The sequence below is a fragment of the Ammospiza nelsoni genome, chromosome 2, assembly GCF_027579445.1.
Source record: "Ammospiza nelsoni isolate bAmmNel1 chromosome 2, bAmmNel1.pri, whole genome shotgun sequence".
NCBI classification, from domain to species: domain Eukaryota; kingdom Metazoa; phylum Chordata; class Aves; order Passeriformes; family Passerellidae; genus Ammospiza; species Ammospiza nelsoni.
The window spans coordinates 36,502,651-36,524,185 of NC_080634.1; the positions used below are offsets into that span (position 1 = coordinate 36,502,651).

The window sequence follows — 21,535 nt, forward strand, 5'->3', positions numbered from 1 at the left end:
TGTTTGTTTGGATTGAGCCCTTCATACTGGTTTTGCAAATTCCTTCTATTTGAGTCTGCAGATTCCTCTGGAGAGATTTTTGAAATTCTGTCCATTTTGTCTGCTCTCCTTCCAGAACCTGCAGTTGGGTTTACTTGTGGTCTGAAGTCCTGGAAATGTTCTCTCTTTTTGTCCCAGAGTTTGAATAAGGAATTACATCTCCTCCTCCCTCTTATTCCCAGTTTGGAGCTCTTTTCCCAGTTCAATCTGATCTCCAGAATCAGGAATATCACAAGTCCTCTAAAACAGCCTGTTTGTCTCAACAGTATAAAATCTGTTATAAATTATCCAAAATTTTCCTCTGAGTTCTGTTATTAAAGGTATCTCAATAGCTTCATTTGTGTCAAGGAGCTCAATATTCGTATTTGTGCTGCACATTCTGATAAATGATTTTTTTCTGCCTCAGTCATAGGCTGATGTACAAATCTAGTGCATCTGTGACTGAAGTAATCCAAAGAAAATCTGCTTGTTCTTATCTGTGCTTGCCAAACTCTCATTTTAACTTTTTTTCTGTTTCCTTCTGCTTCTCTGGAGAGCTCTAGTTGCTCAGGAGTTTTTATTGCATCTTTTCTTATGAAACACTTGTCTTACACACATTGTTTAATTTCTGTGGCCCCCAGTGCCTGGTTGTAGGGGTTGTACATGTGCGTCATAGATTTTTGAATCTGAGTTTTGAACCTGAAAAAGCAACTTATGCAGAAGAAAATAGATTTATGTATGGTTTTATACCATACACCAGTTAGTCTGTGTCAGAGTGTGTCAGGGATGTAATGTTTAAGAAACTAGGAGGTCTTATTATCACTACAAAAGTATAAAACAGTAGAGACTCTTTACTCATATTTTTAATTTAAAATTTTATGCAGGGTTTCATGTAAATTGTTCATAGCATCAAGACTGAAGCTCTTACATAGAGAAATTTCAAGGAGAGGTTAATAGTAGAGAGCAAATTTATGGAAATTTTTGGGAAGGAAAGTTTTTTTCCTGAAGAAGTATTCATTAGGCAGGATCCAGATGGTCCAGGTGCTTGCTGGCCTTAACACTTTGCAGGTTGAGCAGCACTTACCAATGCACTTATTCCCTTCCTTATCTTTCATTTAGTCATAAGCTGGGCAGCAGTTGGTACCCAGCAGGTTTGGGCTTTGTTTTGTCACTTGCCAGGCTAATCAGCAGGCAGCTCATCCACTAGGAGATTCCTATTATCCTGCCAAAGAGAAACCAGGGGACTTCAGGGAATTGTGCATTCCACCTGCAAGAAAAGGAGAGAAGCCAAAAATTATATTCTGAACTTTTTGAATCATAGAAACAAAGAAAGGCTTGGGTTGGAAGGGACTTTCTAGATCGTCCAGTTCCAACCTCACTGGCATGGGCAGAATAGCTTCCACTAGACCAGGTTTCACAGAACCCCATGTAACCTGGCCTTGAGCCCTTCCAGGGATGGGGCAGCCACAGCTTCTCTTGGCAGCCTGTTTCAGTGTCTCAGACACCAGACTCTCAGTAAAGAAATTCTTCCTTTTATCTAAGAATCACAGAATATTCTGAGTTGGAAGGGACCCACAAGGATCATTGAGTCCAGCTCTTCAGTGGGTGGTCCATATGGGGTTGAATGCACAACCATGGTGTTACTAGCACCATGCTCTGACCAGCAGAACTCATCTCATCTAAACTTGCCCTCTGGCAGTTTAAAGCTATTCTCCCTTGTCCTATCCCTACATCCCTCTCCATCTTCCTTGTAGCTCCTTTAGGTACTGGAAGGTGCTGTAAGTTTTCCCCAGAGCTTTCTCTTCTCCAGCCTTAACAGCCTCAACTCTCCCAGCCTGTCTCCTGTGCTCCAGCCCTCTGATCATCTTTGTGGCCTCCTCAGAAGTCGCTCCAACAGCACTCCGGGTGGGCTCTTATCAGAGTGCAGTAGAGGGGCAGAATCTGGTCCCCCACCCTGCGGACCACGCTGCTTTGGATGCAGCCTAGGACGTGGTTGGGTCTCTGGGTTGTGAATGCACATTTCTGGGTCACGTTGAGCTTCTCATCAACCAGCACTCCCAAGTCCTTGTCCACATGTCTGCTCTCAATCCATTCTCTGCCGGTTCTTTGTATTTTTCTTGGGATCACTCTGACCCAAGTGCAGGACCCCTTCCCCCCTGGTCTTGTTGAACTTCATGAGGTTCACACAGGCTCACCTCCCAAGCCTGTCCAGGGCCCTCTGGATGGCATCTCTTCCCTCCAGTGAACGACCACACAACTCTGCTTGGTGTCATTGGCAAGTGTCCTGAGAGTGCCCTCAATCCCACTGTCCACATCACCAACAAAGATGTTAAACAGTGCCTGGTCCTAGTATGACCCCTGAGGATTACCACTCACGTTTTGGTTTTCCACTACTCCCAGCACTATTCTGGCAATCAGATATTTTGGTGTCATTTGTTGTGAGAAAACGTTACATGTGATGATGGATTTCTCTTTTCCAGACAGCTTAGTCTGTGCTTGGCTCCTGGAAGCTATATCTATGGTCTGTGTTTGGTAAAATATTTTGGAAACATCTGTAAAATGCTATTTCAAATGTCTGGGTTTTGGCTGATTAAAGATGAATGCATGTGCCAAATTTAAACTGGAAAAAACCTCAAACAGTTTAGGACAGCGTAGATGTGTTTGCAAAAAGCAGAAAATTTTTGCCTCTATTGGTTCCCAAAGAGGCTCATGTGATTTTGTGGGGAATGCAAGCTTTTTTCACCTATTTCTTAACAAAACAATATCATGTGTGGTTGAATCATCTTGTTGAATACTTCCATTACATGGCAGGGTGCTAGCTGAGTTATGGACAGTCACTGACACAGCATTTAGAAGAAGCTGCTAAAGAAAAATCTCTTTTGAAATATGAACTGATGGCAACTTTCAGGCCATAGATTCTAATAAATGAACAGTGTATGTGAAAGATCATGAACTGTTAATAATATCTTCTACATAAACTTTGCTATTTTTCAGCTGAGCATGTTTCCAATGCTGTCAGTTTATATTTAACAAGAAATTTTGACAGCTTGTCTTTTAGATCACATTATTCTAGAAGAAACTTATTTATAATGAACATGATCTAAAATATTAAAGGTGTGATTACACCAGGAGTCTTGGAGATTTATATTTTGGATTGTGTCTTAAGTAATGACTAAAGAAAGAAATTAAATGTTGTGGAATGCTCCTTTTGAAAATAAGCACATTTTCCTTGTCCTAGATAGATCATTAAAGGGCCATGTTCTTTACAGAATCAAGGTACACATAAAACAAATTCAGATCTTCAGATGGAAGAGAAGTGACCATTCATCCCTTCAGTTTATAATACAGTTATTTTTGGTTTTGCTTGAATTAATTCTGTCTTAGCTCCGTTTGAGATTCTTGGATGTATGTGGCTGCTGCTGTAGCTGTGGCACTTCCAGTTTAGTTTGGAAAAGCAGAATCTAATGTTAGTTAAATAATCGCCAGTTACAACTCCTTCCTGCCCAATTCCCTTCAACACACTGTGAGTACTCGGTTTTTCCTTTCCTGTTCCTCTGCAGATAAGTTCTTCCATGTTAAGTGTACACAATGCTAAGAGGACTATTTACTTTTATTTTTAATCCAAATAGAACAGCTTTGCAACCCTTTCACAAGTGGCAAGGCTGGCTGCATCCTGTGTGCATACAAACGCAGTTCTGTGTGCTTTAGCCAAAGGGCACAATAGGAAGATTCTCCCTGTGGTTTTTACCCAGACACTGCTGTCTTATTGATACAGATCCCCAACATGATGGGTTTCCTTAGAGTGAAACAGGATTCTGCTAAAAGCACAAATCAAGACTCACTGATCTATTTTTGTAAGTTTAAGCATTACAAGTCCTTTGTGTGGATATTGAATGTAGTTAGAAGGAGCTCCCATAATATTAAAATTTGTCTCTAAAGCCATAGTTTAGTTTGCTTCAGATAGCTGACAATTTCTCAAGGATTTAATCTTATAAAAATGAGTTTATTAATAATATTGCAATTAAGTCATAAATGAGCTCTAATACAATAGGCTGTCTACGAAATGCAAAAGATTTTGATATTCTTGTTATTTGTTGTGTCTGTCTCCTGTGGTGTAGGTCACAAGTATTCTTGTGGTGAGGGGTTGTGTTAGGATTTGCTTAAACCAGATCCCACCTTCTGCCTTTTATCAGTTTTAAATTTCTCACCATTAAGCCCCGCAAGCTATTCCCTTCTCTTAGCAGGGTAAATTTATCATTTCATTAATCATTCAGCAAACTGAGCTTGGTCATGGCTTCAGGCTGCCACACTGTTCTCCTGCTGCCCTTGACTGCTTCACCCTTCACTGTTTCAACCTGGTAATATTGTGGGGTGCTGTAGTGATTCCTTATAAGCATCAAAAAGTCCCATTTTTGGTTGAAATAGAGCAATCTCTCCAGTTTGGAAGCTCTGTCAAAGTTTCTCAGCTGACCTGAGCAGGCAGCTATAGCTAGTGGAGATGAGATAGTTACATTCTGCAGGTGTGTGCTCCTGGCCCTTGTATCTTCTGATGAATGCCCATGGGGCAGCAGAATGAGATCCATTCCTGCTGGGCAAACAAATGGAGCTGGCAGCTCCTTCAACTATTCTGTGCATTCCTTGGTTCATAGCAGGGAGGGCGTTGGGGTTTTTGCAGGACTTTTTGTGCTTCATCTTTGGGCTTGAAAACTTACTGAGCAGCTACTTTGCTTTTCTGTCACATCAGTCATGGCTCCTGAGCAGCCATGTGGGTTTTCCTGATGGATCTGTCAAGCTTGTTCCTATGACTTAGTGACTGGGATTATGTCATTCGGTGTTTTGCTGACTACCATCCAGTTTCAGCTGTGGCTTTTTTGGAAAATAAACCACTGAGAGTAGTGCAACATAATGCACTGCTTTCCATAATGTCCATTAGGTGTCTCCACATGCTGGTGGCTCGTGGGTACTTTAATTACATCTTCCCAATTAACAGCAGTGTGCTCTGCATGCGCTCCGTGAATGGAGTCCTAGATTTCCATAGTGAATAAAATGCTGTCGCACTCATGCTTTCTGCGAGGAATTCTCATTACTGGAAGAACTCACCCGCTCGCGCACCACTATTTGTCAGGTGCTGTGCCTGAGCCTTAATTAACATTGCATTTTTAAGTAGCTAATACATACAAAATGGTAATTGTGAGCCCATAACCACCTGGCACGTTGTTTCCTACCACTGTGCAGCTACTCTCTTTGCAATGCAGAACAGTAAGAGAAATTACAAGTAAATTTAATATACAGTCATAATGCCATCTTTCAGCTTTCTTGTTTGCGGCCAAAGCCGCTGCTGGATCCCTTGTTAGAGCACTAAGTTTTTTCCAGTTGTCTAACTTGTTCTGCCCTTGGTTTATAAATATGTCTATGGATTATTTGCTGCTTGGATCATTATCCTGCAATTTGACAGAGTCTCAAAGGGAGAAGTCAGCTCTTCTCAACTCCAAGTGCAAGTTTTTCTGTGTATGTGTCTGGTAATAGGAATAATCTCCGTCTCCTCTCCTCCTTTCTCATTTTTGTGAAGACTTGGCCTTTTACCTTACTTAGGATGTTGACAAGAACCTGCAGGCCTCCTGGCAGCACCATGTCTGCACTCTTCCAGCCTAACCCACCTTTAAAGGATGGTTTTAGTGCTCAGGTGGAAAGGGACCTGGGGGTGCTGGTTGACAGTCGATTGAATATGAGCCAGCAGTGTGCCCAGGTAGCCAAGAGGGCCAATGCCATCCTGGCCAGTATCAGAAATGGAGTGGCCAGCAGGAGCAGAGAGGTCATTCTTCCCCTGTACTCGGCACTGGTGAGGCCTCGCTTGGAGTACTGTATCCAGTTCTGGGCCCCTCACTTTAGGAGGGACGTTGAGTTACTTGAGCGTGTCCAGAGGAGGGCTACGAGACGAGTAAGGGCCTTGGAGCACAAGCCATATGAAGAGCGACTGAGGGAGCTGGGGTTGTTTAGCCTAGAGAAAAGGAGACTAAGGGGCGACCTCATCGCTCTCTACAACTTCCTGAAGGGTGGCTGTAGTGAGCTGGGGGTCGGCCTCTTTCTCCGGGCGACAACAGATAGAACAAGAGGACACAGTCTCAAGCTGCGTCAAGCGAGATGTAAGTTAGAATTAAGAAGGAAATATTTCACAGAAAGAGTTGTCAGATACTGGAATCATTTACCCAGTGAGGTGGTGGAGTCATCATCCCTTGAAGAATTCAAAAAAAGACTGGATGTGGCACTTGCTGCCATGATCTAGTTGAACAGTTAGAACATCGGCTGGACTTGATGATCTTATAGGTCTCTTCCAGCCTTGAACTTCTGTGATTGTGTGTTTAAAGTGACATGACCCATTTTTATTATTTGTGATAGATCTTTAATGTAGAATGACAAGCCATCCCATCATAAACAGGTGAAGTAAACTCACACTAGGGCGCGTTATTAGAGTTTGCCCTAATAATCTTCCATGCATTTATCTGCCCAGCATACCTTTGTGACATCCCCTTTCTGAGACATCTCAGCACAAAAAAGATCTGTCTACCCTGGGTTTTTTACTACTTGGGAGAGAATATCTTTATGTTTCTCCATGGGCTTTGTGTGTGTTTTATACCCCTTTCCCAACCCACTCCATACTTCCAGGAAAAGTTAGGTGGTGTAGATATAGGAGATCTATCTTTGCCAGTGTCAACAGAATCTGGTGTTACTTTTAAAATTTGTAACCTACACTTAGTGAATTTGATATCTGGACACAGGTTTGAAAATCCTCTTTATTTTTTTCTGCCTTTGTAGAAATCTTCAATAATTTATTTTTGATAACTAGTATTTATTATCTTCTTACATTTGAGATATAATTTGAAATCTTTTCACCTAATTTTAAAAATGAAGTTCAATTACTGACGTGATTTAAAATAATGAATTAAATTGTACTTTCTGACATGATTTATCATTCCAAAAACTGATAGAATATTATTATCTTGTTAGAACAATGCCTGGCTTCCTTATAGCAAGCATAGCAAAAGGAATATAACATGGCAGCTCATCCTATCATGTTTAATTTCTTCAAAGCATGATAGAAATACTAACAAATTGATTTTCACAACCTTAATGTGCACAGAATAAGTGTCTGCAACACATCAAGTGAAATACCAAGGACAATAGAGTAGGTTAATGGCAGGATCGTTGCCAATGCTCTGTTTCCCTGATGCCTGTCTACTCTGGGTTTTTAGGGACAAAAAGCATTGGTTTTGTATCAATATTTGCATTGTGCTGGAAATAACACTGAAAGAAAGTTCATTTTCTTCAAGGTTTTATGCGTGTTTTTTCCTGATACGCTCCACAATTCAAGATTGTTTTAATAGTAAAAAGAATTAGCAGCAGTCTTCTGTAGGTGTGCTTGCCCTGACTTTCTGTGTAGTTCTCACAGAAAACTGTAACTTCAGCTGTAACTTCTCTTCATCCATTCAGAAGCTGACTGCAAAAATTGTTTTGAAATAAAACTTTCCAAGTTAATAGGTTAATTTTGTTCAACCATATTTAATGAGAAATTGATGTTTTCAGAAGGCTGAGTAACAATGCATGGTCTTTAAAAGATAATCATATATTACTGCAGAACTTTGAATGAGAAGACCTACCACACTGAAGTTGGTCCTAGATCATTATCTGCTAACAGAGAAAACAAACCAATAAAACTATGAAAAATAATGCAAATCTGACCACCAGACTTTTGCTCAAGAACAAGTTCTGACTGCAAGGAAAGAAATGGCATGAAGGATAGAAATGGTATCAAAATCCCTTGCATCCACTCTGGTTTTCAGTGTTGTCTTCTTACATGAAGGATGCTCAGATTGAGATGTAGTTCCAGGTTAGGGCACGTACCTTTAGGAGTTAACACATGCTCAGTCTCAGCTCCCAATGTCAGGAACAGATATGGAGTCAACAGAGGTGGCAGAGTGACTGGTCTGAGGCTGTAACTGAGGTGTTCCCAGAGACAGCTGGTTCACCCTCTACCCTCCCTGTAAGTCAAGAGTTTCCTGTCACCTTCCACGCCTGCCCAACCTACATTCTTATCTCCAGCAAGGCCCAGCTTTCTGGAAGTCCTGTGCCGTCCATGCCTGCCAACCCTCTGGCTTTAGCACACAGCAGTGCAATCTCTGCTGCTCCAGATGGCAGCAGCTGTGATAGCCAGCCTGAACTTTGCAGCAGATGTGACAAACTTACCTCCAGAACACATCTCAATTCACAGCTAGGCTGGATAAGAGTCCCTAAAATTTGCGTCATGCATTCAACTTTCCAACTCCTTTAGTATCAGGAGGTTGACAGTCTTGATCTTGTCTGTCCCCCCACCCAAAGCCAGCTTGATTTAGCATTTTTGTGTCTAAGGGGGTTGATCTGAGCTTCTGCTCTACCTTGAGTTGAGGTGGGGTCTTCCTCTGTTAGCAGATCACTGTTATATGGAGCTGTACTAATTTTCCCTTTGTCTTGTGTGATAGAACACTGGAGCATATGATATGCCAATTCCTTGGCTGTGGGTCACTTTCTTCATTAGCATTTATGCCATGCCCTTTGATTACCATGTCCCTTTCTGCTCCCTTGGGGTTTGCTGTCAGACATTTTTAAAAATGCTGCAGTATAACTTTATAAATTATTTATCTTGAAAAAAAATTGTTAATAAGCACAGTACTATGCTTATAATTGATTTTCTTGTGGTAAAGATTAAAACTTGGTATAAAGAATGGTGAACTTGGGAATGTAATTTTTTGTAAAACATTTCATCCTTAAGGGGGCTGAGAGCCTCTCTTTGGGACACATCACAGTATCATTGCTGTAGAATAATCACTGGAAAAAGATTTGCAAATATATTTTGTCCCTGTTCACAGTAGAACAGTTGGATGCATGATTTTTAAACATCCCTTCCAACCCAAACTATTCCATGATTCTGTGATTTATGAATAAATACATAAGTCTATAATGAATGACAATCTAAATTACTGAAGTGAAAAAGATCTTGTACTGAGTCCATAAACATTAAAATTACATGAGAATGGACATAATGAGAATGGTAGAGAGATTCATGACCTTCAAGGACTTTTGTAACAGATACAAGATTTTTTTTTTCTTCTTTCAATGGAGACCAGCAAATATCTGTGAATTTACATGAAACCTTCTATCTGTTACTAAAACCATGGGAACATAAAGTGAAGCAAATTCAAGCATGACCAAGGAAGTCTTTTGATGTTCATGGAAACCTGCAACACAAGGTTAGACCAATTAATGCAGTGACTGCAAATGTTAAGGGTAGACAACTAAAGTCACAGTCATTCCAGTGAAAGGGCTCATTTACAGCATAATTTATTATAAGAGAGTAGCAATAGTATGGGTTACACCAGACATTGTGGCAAATACGTTCAAGGGTCGTAAGCCAGAGTTTATGAAGGTACAACCTGTAATAATTTAAACTTGTATAGAAACATTCATTATAAGTGTTTAACAAACATTAATTAATTAAGCTGTGTAACACCACGCTGTGAGCCGATGGGTAAGTCAAAGCATTTGTATCTCAATTTTACAGAAGGTTAAGCTGAAGTGCAGAGAGATATATTTGCCTGAGGTCACATATCAAGTCAATGGAAAAACTGTAAATAGAATCTGCAATCTGAAGTTCTCATTTCCCTGTTTTTGCCACTTACATCACACTTTCTACTAGTAAAATGAAAGGGAATAAAGAGACAACTGAAGTGGTGAGACTTGCAGTATAGTTAACCCAGTTTTTATACATGTTCTTGCCTTTTTTTCACCCACAGCTTAGGCATGTATGATAGGAGTAGGTTGCTTTTAAATGGTTTTGAACTTTGGCTTCTGGGTAGGAAACCAGCTGCACCAGGAGCACGGGGTGGGGGGGAGGTGGAGATGGAGGTTGCAGCCCTGTAGCCACATGTTTGACTTTACAAAACACCTCATCAAAACTGAGGAATGAGTTGTCACTCAGTGACTCTCAGGTTACCAGGGATTGTGTGTTTTGGTATCAGAGTAAAGCTGGTTATTGAGCACAGAAGGTGATGCCTTGCTAAAAGGCAGAGGCTTGGGCTGAGCAGATGTGTATCCTTCCACTAAAAGGAGCCTGTGGGGTGTTTGCAGAGAAATTTAAAGAGAGATGCAGAGGGCGAGATGTTCCCAGGTGGGACCTTGAAGAAGAAGGATTAAAGAAGGTAGAGTTGCTCTGGCAGGTCAAAGAATAGTGAAGAAAGGTTGAGTTTTAGTGTTTTGTTTTAGTTTGATATTTAAAGTGATGTTCAAAAGGGGTTGTGTATGAAGATGCTTCTTTATAAGGTGAAGAAAAAGGACAGGAAGCAGTTACTGTTAATTCTTTATAGAGTGCCATGGAGTTTTCCTGAAAATGCTCTTACATTGCCTTGGGAAAATGAGTCTGAAATTTCACTCTGGTTTTTCGCAAATTGGATGCCTCTGGGAGATATCTGAGGGGAATGGACCCTGGCTGGGTTGCTGAATGTCTGCAGCTATCCCAAAGCCTGCAGATCCCATGACTTGTGCTCCAAGCACTAGGTCTTCCATTTATACTGTTTACTCTCAACCTATTTATGTGCTACAACAGTGGACAAGGTTATATAAAACTAATCTGATCTAGTATTATAGAATGATATACCTTTTTTCTGGTTCTGGTCTGGTATACAGCATTTCCATCGGTACTGAGAAATTGGCTTGCAGCTGGGTCCTTTCCAAGATCCAAAAAGAAAGGTGAGAGAATCTGATGTTTTTTCTCTCTGACTCTTGCATCAGATGAAAATACACCTGCCCTTTTGATTGGGCATTTTACAGTCAGGTTTTGTCAATTTTTCCTAATTATCCCTATTTAAAGGAAGACTGTCTTGAACATTTTAGCAACAAATAAAATCACACAAGTAAATTAGATAACTGAACAGTTTTCCAGTATTGAACTCAGTTGTTTAAGCACATATTGGAACCATTCAGAGGAAAGTCTGTTCATGACTGCTGTGACAAATCATGGGTCTGTGGGATCCTCTGACAGGATCAGAAATGCACAGTAATAGCTGTTAACTGCTGCACAGAAATTAGGGAAAATCTCTCCAGTAGTGGCTTTGAATCCAACTCCCCAAACAATGAATAAAGCCTCATTCTGAAGGCATTTTATTTTTGTTGTCAAGCAGTGGAACAGGCTACCCAGGGAAGAGGTTGAATCACCATCCCTGGAGGTATTTACAAGATGTGTAGATGTGGCACTCGGGGATATGGTTTAGTGGTGGACTTGGCAGGGCTGGGTTAGCAATTGGACTTAATGACCTTAAAGGTCTTTTCCAGCCTTAATATTTCCATGTTTCCATGATTCTAGAATACATGCAGAGGATGTAGCACTACAGTGCTAAAAAGATTTGAAAGTTTCTCTTTAAGATTGTAGGAAAAGAACTTCATACAAACCACCATTTTTCAAAGCAAACTGTCATTTTCTGAAAGCTCTGCTCTGAAACAGGAAACCTTGCCTTGACCTCTTAGTATTTCCTTAGCTGTCACCTTTGAACAGTTGCTAAAATTATCTGTACTTTCTGTTGATAGAGTTTTCCATCAGAAAATATCTGGAACAGGTTCAAGTATCTGCCTGGTTGTGTGGAGGTACAAAGCAGCCAGTGTATGCCTGTGATCCTGTTCTGATTCTCGCAAATTGTGTGTAGATCCACAAGCTCTGCATCACCTGGTTAAAAGGAAACCTTGCCGTAGGATCTGGGGCTTGCTGCTCTGCTCTCCTGCAGCTTAAGCTTCAGAAACAGAGTGAGAAGGTTTAGTGCAATATTTGCTAAATCTACAGTGGCTGCTCTTAACTATTTTTCTGTGCGTTATCAAACCTGTCTCATGGGGTTTTGTCTTGTTCTGTTGAAAACACTGTTATCAACCCTACTTATAAACCATGACATATTGTCAGTCGTGAATGCTTAAATTCATAGAATCATAGAATTGTTTGGGTTGGAAGGAACCTTTGAGGCCATCTAGATCAATCCCCCTACAATGATCTGGGACATCTTCCACCAGATAAGCTTGCTCAGAGCCCTATACAACCTTATCTTGAGTGCTTCCAGGATGGGGCACCTACCACCTCTCTGGGCAACGTGTTCCAGTCTCCCATCACCCTCACTGTAAAAAACTTCTTTCCTATATCTAGTCTAAATTGGTCCTCCTTCAGATTAAAACCATTCTTCCTTGTGCCATGACAACAGACCCTATCAAGCTGTTAATCCTCACTTTTCTTATAAGCCCCTCTCTCCTCATCCATTGTTATTCATTTGTCAGTCCTGCTTATTGTGATGTGATACATTTTCTTTCACTCTCAGTCCAGAGTGAATTTCTTATTTTTGAATAAGTGGCTAGAATGTGTAGGCAGAACTGTAGTAATGCACTCAATATCATCACTGAAAAGGCTTAAATACTGAGTTTACTCTCTGATTGATTGCTTTCTAGTTTTCACGTAGCATGAACATCACTCACATAGCAGGCGTTGCAGCAATTGTTTTGTCTTCTCTGTGCATAGCTATCTGTGTTTAATATTTTTTTCTCCCTAGATATTAGAAAGCTGCCCTTGAGGTGCATATTCCTAGATGAGACTTTTTGGAGAGCTCTGGTTGTATTTTGGATATATTGTAATCAACAATAATGTTGCTAATGTACTGCAAAACCAGAAGTACTCAAAGTGTGTTTCTATTTCATATATTCAAATAACTATTGACATCGGTTATTAACTATTTAGTTATTTACTACAGCTTTTAGAGTGTTTCAGAATTTTTTTTTAATGAAAACATGTAATTTTGCTCAGATATATACCTGCTTAGTAATGGTTCCTGCCTCCAAGAGTTTACAACTTAGATGTACAAGCGATCACAGGATCATTGGATAATTCAGTTTGGAAGAGACCTCAAAATTATCTAGGTTAGATAAAAGGGATTTGCTGAAGCTCAGGACTCAAGACAGGTTAATAACAGAACCATATTTCTTGCTGCCTACTTTGTACATGTTCTACCAGAGTATGCTGCTTTTAATAGATTTAGGAGCATTCATCAGCTGTAGGGAGTTGGCAGAAGACTGCTTCCCTGGCTTGCACCGCACTGTTTCACTGCCTGCATGGAATAGAGGACTTTTTTTCTCCTGCAGCAACTCTTGCTGTTGGGTTGGCATCTATGTTTTTCATGCACCAAAGGCTTGTGTCTGAAAACCTTGCAAGCAGGGCTGCTAAATTTCATTTTGACTTTCAATATCTTTGCTACCTCTGCCAACTGAAAAAAATAAGCCCTGAGTTTTTCCTTTATTGGTTGAATCGGACTCCACCTTTATTAGTGCAGACCCAAGGCAAATACATTGGAGCCAGGGGGTGAGATGCAGCTGAAATGGGCAAGGTGTTTTTGACTGCTGCTGCACTGAGGGATGCTAATGGGGGCAGGTTGGAGCTCCCCAGGGGAGTGAAGCTGTGAGCCAGCTCTGCCATTTCTCATGTGCCACAGGCCTGCTTTAGTTGAAAACTCACCCCGTTTCATGGTAGGTTTTAACTTCTCTTGCTTTTTATCTTCCCTCTCTTAAAATGGCAATTTTACTCAATATGGAAACATTCTGCTTGAAAAAAACCAACACAACATAATTGCATTGGGTGAAGCATGGTATTTAACCTCTCTTTGGACTGCTTCCATTAGCAGGGCCGCTAAGCTCTTTACTGGCAGGCTGGTACAATCTATGATCAGTTCCCTGCTACTTGTGCTGTCTGAATGAGTTTTCTGTCTTGAACAACATCCTGCACAATTCGCCTTACTCCTACCTAATAATTCAGACCAGATGGCTGAAGCTGACCCAGCATCATCTACTCCCCAGGATATAAATGATGCCATTTAGACATATACTCTAATGTTCCCTTAGTTAAAAAAAAGATTTACAGCAGGAGCCTGCAACAACTGACTTTATTTTGATCTGCAGTGTTCTGCCAGACAGTAGTCATTTGTGCTGGGTTACACAACATGAAAAGGTACATATCAGACACTATCCTATACATAGACAAAAAGACTGTCCCAAATTTCCCAGAAAGGGAACAGCTTGTGTTTGCATGTTGCCTTAGACCCCCATTCCACCTTGTCCCCGAATGCCCTGGGAAAACAGATGGGACTTACACTGCAGAGCAAGTCAGGGCACTGGCACAGTATAGGAAAAATGAATTCTATGGTTTTGGACCTCTAGAAAGAGGAGGAAAAAACCCCAAGCAAACCCTTTCTCTTTATTTTACTGAATATTTGTTCCAGTTCCCAGTTTGGTTCTATAGAAATATGATACACAGAGAGCTCGTTCCGTGGGTAATGGGATCCTATGTTGTTAATGCCATTACAGTTAATTGCAAAATTGTGCAGCTGTCTGCAGAAACAACAGACAACTTATGTAGATACTAGAATTTTGGTGCCATTGCTAAATCCTCTCAAGACATAAGGTGAAGGGGGGTGGTAGCAAGATGTATGTAAGGAAATCTTATTGCATTGCTAAGCACAGATGAAGGTAACAGCTTTTGGAATAGCTGTCAGCACAGTGGAGGTCAAAAAATGCTGTAGGGGTAGGTGTCTGCAAATTCAGTGGATTTTGGATAAGGTTTGATGCACGGAATAGTTTGCACTGCTCTTTTACAAGTGGCCACATGTACTGTGAAGTCATTGGGGAAGCAGCATTTGCTGACACATGCAGTACAACTTCAGGCTAAGCGATGTACAAGATTATCCTTTTAAGCTTAATTGTTTTTGTTGTATAAAATATAGATGGTATCAGAAAGCCTGGCATTGTCTTGTTTGTTACTGGAATACAGACTTTTCTCTTCTTCCCCTTTTTTAAATGCAAAAGAGGTGCAAGAGATTTTTATCTCCACTTTTACTCTAGTTACCTTCCCTGTGTTCTGAATCCTGAGTTTGGTATCTTGCAAATCTCTCCAAGGACAGGTTGGATGGGGCTTTACAGAACTTGGTTTAGGGAAAGGTGTCTCTGCCCATGGCAGGGACGTTGAGACTTGGGTGATCTTTAAGATCCTTCCCAATCTGTGTAATTCTGTGATTCTACCCTCCCTGCATAGCTGCATTGTAAACCTGCACAAGCTCAAGCTGAGCCATTTTGCACTTGTTATTATCTTATGTTTATAAAGGAGATTCTTCTTCCCAAATTAAGGTGCAAATGAGACCATATGCTGAAGTCAATAGTACAGATTTATTTTAACATTAACTGTGAGGTGTGAGAGAGAAATAAGAAAGAAAGAGAGAGATTAAGTACAAAGATATCACCACCCAATGGATCCTGTGACATTGCACTAGTCCTTCTTCAGCCTGGTGCTGGAGGGTCCCCAAGTCATTCTTCTGTGGTATCACTTTGTACTGTCCAAGTTCTGGGTATGCACAGGGTGTAGGTGCCATTGCCGTGACCTGGGATGGCATGTGTGTGAACAGTTTTTTCTTTCTCACAGTTTGCCATGGTGGGATTTCTTTGGATGCCAACCAAACCTTCAACTCTGTTAGGCCTCAACAAGCTCCTTCCTACTCTGCCATCTGTGCCTATTTCATGTTTTGTTGTGGTGGCTTATTTTATAGCAAGCTCCTTTTGTGACCTTGACAGTGTTTGGAGGCAGGATGCTGCATTCTGTAAGACCTTAGAGCACTTTATTATCTTGGAAAACCAGTCTTTTGATGTTCTCACTCCCTAACCCATTGCATCAGTTTGGTACGTGGAAAGTGCAGCTCCAGCTCAGCTGGTATTAAAGAGAGAGACTGGGATAATCCCAGTTGCTTGGTGCACTGGGATGTGTGTGCCTTGATGGCTACATTTCTGAATGTCCATGAAAGTACTGGGATGCATTTGGGACCTGCCAGTGCTTCTCTGTGTAGGTGGAAATCATACAGATGCCAAAGCTATCTCGTGTACTGCATCCAGCCTTGGGGCTACCAGCTGAATATGCTGATTCATAGAGTTGAAGACACCAAGGACACCAAGATGCATAAGTGGGAACAAATGCTGATCACCTTCCCCTTCTGACCTTAAATCACACCAGTGAGTTTCTTGAATAAAGGAGAAAGCTTCTAAGAGTGAGAGATTCTTGCCTTGTTCCCAGCACACTGAGGAATTGTTCTCAATTTTCTCATGCAGCTGTATCTGCCCTTCCCGAAAAAGAAGGTTTTTAAAAATGGAATTGTGTTGTCTCAAGTCCATTGGTAATTCTGAAGCCACTGTAAGCGGGTTATTGATTACAAAGGGCTGAAAGCATCTGGTATGCTCGTGTGTGAGCCTCTGCATTTTGACCCTGCTGGTTTTGCTTCTCTTTGAGGCCATGGGCAATTTTCTCAGCCAACACTATATGGTTCTTAATGTTTGTTTTGCTTTGAAATGAAAGGAAATATGAAAGTGCATGTTGTTATTATTCTCTTCCTTTAATCTTTGCTCAGAAGTTAGTCCTCTCAGACCTTTAATCATCTGTCTTTGTCTAAATTTCCCTCAATTTAATTCTGTCTTTCTGGTGCTCAACTGCTTACAGATGAATGAGGAATTGTATTGCTTTATCTAATTTTTTCCCTCATTAGAATGCTGGCAAAAGCCTGTGGTCACAAAAGACAGATAGTAGTTTAGGCCTTTTTTTGCCTTTTTGTATTATTTAACCCCTTTACTATCAGAGCTCTATAGTGGATAGCACAAGTGGATGTTGTCATGCATATAAATTGGAAGAGAAATTGCACTGGAATAATGGTTGCAGGCTGCAGCACCAACCACTGAAAAGTCAGAAAACGGCAGAGTTTAGGCAGCCTTTTCGGCTCTGTCTGATCATACATTTTTTACTTTTTTTGTAGCTGCTGTCTGAAAGGTCATTCTTTTAAGTGAGTAAGACATCGTGTCTTCTCCAGTACTTATTCTTTTTCTGAAGTATTTTTGTTTAAATTTTCTTTTTTAAAAGTGAGGTTAGAGTGAGCACAAATCTGAGCTTTAATTTTTTTTTTTTAAACAATAGTAAAAAAATTCAAGGCCTCAAACTGAGAAGTGTCTCCAGCTTTAGTAACAGACAGTGCTTTCTGACATATCTATAAAGGTTACACCCTGCTCACTCCTGAGAAGTAGGGAAGGAGAACTGGGGACTCTTAGAGCTTTCCTTCAGAGAGCAAATGGTATGCTTGTCCATGGGCAATTGCAAAATGCTACTGAAATAAAATAAGTCACAGTATCTTTAGAATTATTTTGTACTAGAATATATATATGGAATATATATATATATGTACACATATAAAATTTATTGTCTGCAATTTATCTTTATATAGCAAAACTGACAAAATATTCTGGCTAGGCTAAAGGGAGAACAAGTAGAATTTATTAAATAAAGAAAGTAATCTCTTAAGAGGTAAATGAACAAATTCTGCTAGACAGAAAATCCAGTGAGATTCACTGACACTTTAAACAAACATGAATTAATCGCTTAACAAAATGTTTGGAGCAGTACAGAGATTGAAAATGAAGATGTGTTTTGTGCTCACAAAGTTCATCAATAGTATTATTGCCATTTCTACATGAAATCTGGACTTGTTTTCATGGGATAGAATATGGAGCCAGGAAATACTAGGTACAGATTTAATTTGTGTAAGAAATGCCCCACCCTCAAAGTGTCAAGGGCAGGCTGGATGGTGCTTGATCCAACCTGGTCTAGTGGACGGTTTCACTGTCCATGGCAGGGGAGGTAGAACTAGATGGTCTTTAAGGTCCATTCCAACCAAAGACATGATATGATTTCTGTTTTCTAAGATTTTAGACTTTTTGTGGAATTATTTTCCTGTAAACCCCCACTAGGAGACAGACTGTATTTTGCTCATTTTACATAACAATTACCCATGCCCCCATGGCTTCTCTTTATGACTGTGGTTCCAATCTTGATTCTACAGCTGCTCACTCCCATTCTATCCTCAGTAGTATTCAACACTTTTCCCCTCCTAGTATGATTGCACCTCTTGTGTAGTGGAGATTACTTGATAGAGCAGGTTTTACTCAGAGCAAATTACAAAACCTGTTTTTTGCAAACCTCATCTGACTGCAAGTTTCTGGCTGCCCTTGTTCCACAGAAATGGCAATTTCAGCTTATGGAATTACAAAGCAGCCAGCTAAGTGAATCCTCTGTGCTTTCTTCTGTGACCGCATAAGTACTGAAGTGCTTTTCTCTGCACACCAGTGATCATTATTCCAGCAAAAGCAACCTGTGGCCTCCTCAGAATAGATAACGACCTTTACAGAGAGACTGAGGTTTTAATATTTTTTTTGCACATGTGCATACACATGCAAATGTGGCTCACACATCATTTTTAATGAAAGCACTACGGCAAGATAGGCTTTAAAGTTAGGGCGGAAGCACCGTTCTACTGTTCCTTGACTGAATACTGTCAACTCAATTAATACCCTGATAGTGTCAGTGATGCCAGCTGAATGCCACTGCCAGAGGGCAATTTCTAGCTTATTTCTGCAAAGTATTTATCTAGAGATCATTACATATTAGCCTGATATATTTTATTTGCTGTTGCAATACAAATTGACCTGGCATTGAACCATATATTACAACTGTTTCAGTTGTTCTAGGACTATTCGAACCAACTGTAAAAAGTTGCCTGTATTGAGAATGGAGAAACTTTTTCTCATTGCAACTGTCCTGTAGCTTTTTGTTTTCAAAACAGGTTTTAATTTTAATGTGGAATTAAATGCTTGTAGTAATATGAAAAATAAATTCTCATAAATATATGCATGAAACAAAAGTTAGTATGGCAAGGTGGGGATCAGCCTCTTTTCCCAGGTAACCAGTAACAGGACATGGAGAAATGGCCTCAAGTTGTGCCAGAGCAGCTTCAGGTCAGATATGAGGAAAAATTTTTTCACTGGAAGGGTTCAAGCATCAGAACAGGCTGCCCAGGAAAGTGGTGCAGTAACCATCCCTGGAGGTGTTCAAAAAATGAGTAGATGTGGTTTACTGGGCATGGTGGCATTTAGCTGAAGGTTGGACTGTTTTATTTTTGAGGTATTTTTAAACCTTAATGATTCTGTGATTCTTTTTTTTCCCATCGTATGTGACAAATAGAATACATAATAAGCTGGAAAGTTGTAAAAGGAGTTAGAAGAAAAGCTCAACATTAGCTGTTCCTAAAGAGAGGGAAGAGAGACTTCTGATATCCGGCCGGAGACTGAATGTGAGGATAAGCACAAACCCTATAAAAAGCTTTTCCTTTGAGGTCCCAAGCAGTATCCAGGTAGATCCAATCTTTCTTTCTTATCCAGGAGAAAGTCCACTAAATAATGTGAAGTTTATCTGTTCTTTGTTAAGTCCATTATCTCCACTTTGTTAAGTCAGTTTGATAGCTTTTGTATGTGACTATCTGACTGCAAACTTTTTGCCCAAGGAAGAGAACACTTTTTTCCCCCCTCTCCTTAAGTCATTATGTTCACAGGTTTCAATGAAACAGTTTTCACTGCTGGATCTTGTATATCTGATCATACCCCATAGAAATAAATGTGATAGAAACATCTGAACAGGATATTTTAAGACCTAGCTTGTTGGTTATTCTTGGTTGAAACCAAACATTACCCAGCTACTTCTGAATGGCAGCAGACTGAAGTGGTGAATCTGCAAAGTCTTCCTTCAAACTGTGCACCCCACTTGAAAAAAAAGCCAAATGCACCTTCAGATAGGGCTGAGAGTGATTCAGGTGCCTTGGATGGGTGTCATCAAGTTTCTCTTAAGGTATTTTACATTTGCAAATTTCTAGGGTACTGGTTAAAGCAATCTGTGACTTCTCCCTGTAAAAGGGTCTGTTCTACCTATGTTCTTCAGGTCTGCCTGTAACATGTTCTTTGAATCTTTTCTTAAAATGTTCTTCCTTTACATTTTTATTTTGTTTTCTACAGACCTCTTTAAAATGAGAATATGACTCAAGAATCTCATAGAAATTTTAGAAAATATGTCTATAGTTTTTTTCTAAACTCTTGTATATTGGTGCTTTCTACTAAAAATGTAGTATGTGTTTATCATTAGAATGATAATGTGTAAGTGTGTATCAAAGGAAAACACCTGAGAGTCAAAGCCAATATGGTGAATAATGTATTTTACTTGTTCCTCTTTACAAACAGACATTCAAGAGTTTTATGAAGTGACACTGCTAAATTCCCAGAAAAGCTATGAGCAAAAAATAGAAGAAGCAAATCAAGTTGCAGAGAAATGGGAGAAGACAACATCTGCTACAGAGCATGAAAATCTACAGAAAAAACAGGAGGTATTTTAACAGATTAAGAATTAAAATATATGTAGTGAGTGTGATGTCTCAAACCTGAGAAAAGCTATGCAATGGTGTATAAGACTGAAAGGATGGGTTAATTAATTAGATTAGGGTGTGGAGGATATATGTACATACAGTCTTATCCCTCTGACCTTGATTATATCGCAGACTTCTTTATCCTTTCAATTGCAATCTGTCAAAGGGAAAGTAGAAAACTTTCATTTTCTCATCCTTAGTGTGCTTTATCTGATACTTGGTGTCTGATTACCCCCCAAAAGAGAATATATCTTTCCTACTTGCTGATGACTGCTGAGGTTATTAATATTCCAGTGATTACATCCTGTGTAAAAAATTTAATATGATTTTTCAAATTTCTGCAATTGACATTGGGCTGAACTTTTCCATAGTCCATGTTCACCGAGATCAACCAAAATAGTCTCTGCATGAGGAACAGATACATAGAAGAAGGCTGCACACCTTTGCTTTTCTCCTGTAGCCACTGGAAGCATTGAAAACCTTTGTCACCCCCAGCTCTAATCTGCTTTTGCCAGCTTCCAGATTATTATTAGTAAATATATTAGAAATCTAAACTACTTGCCTCCACCCACATTTGTACTATAAAGATGAAACAAACCCCACAGAAGCAAGCAATGTATTGCTGTGTTCTTAAACAGTGAAACACAAATAGGGTGGGCATGGATTGCAAACTGCAAATCTCCAGTCCAGAATAAAAGATGAGGGAAATATATAAATGTTTTCATTGTTGTCATGGTAAGTAAGGCATTTCAAATTTTAAAAGTTGTTGGCAAGAACTTTCCCATAGGCATGACTATTTTTAAGAGCTTTCCCCCTTTATAACAATGTAAAACTCAGACAGAAATTGTAGTTCTACATGCCATTTCAGATGTGATTCTTCAAAAAGATAAATCAGAATTGTTCTAGGTGGCTAGAACAAAACTAAGAAGAAATGAAGAAATTTATTGTAAAAATTAATTAGCAAAAGAAGCTTGCAGAATTAATGAGAACAAGCATTCTGATTTTGAGTGAAATCAGAACAAATTAGTCTTAACGCTAATGTAGGATATATCCCATGAATGATTTAACATTTGAGTCACAGTTTGAAGGCACAGACAGCTAATATCTCTCTTTTTTTTAAAAATATATTTTTAAAGCATAAATCT

At 39.9% G+C, this 21,535-nt stretch overlaps 1 protein-coding gene across 3 annotated transcripts in view; it reads left to right on the plus strand.

Annotated features, from left to right (window-relative positions):
- The window catches only part of DLG2 (discs large MAGUK scaffold protein 2), a 985,669-nt gene that overhangs the window by 102,668 nt on the left and 861,466 nt on the right, over positions 1 to 21,535 (plus strand). For all 3 annotated transcript variants that reach the window (XM_059492069.1, XM_059492046.1, XM_059492054.1), the window contains exon 4: positions 20,209 to 20,351. In XM_059492069.1, the coding sequence (XP_059348052.1) occupies positions 20,209 to 20,351 (143 nt within the window). The remainder of the gene's footprint in view (positions 1 to 20,208; positions 20,352 to 21,535) is intronic.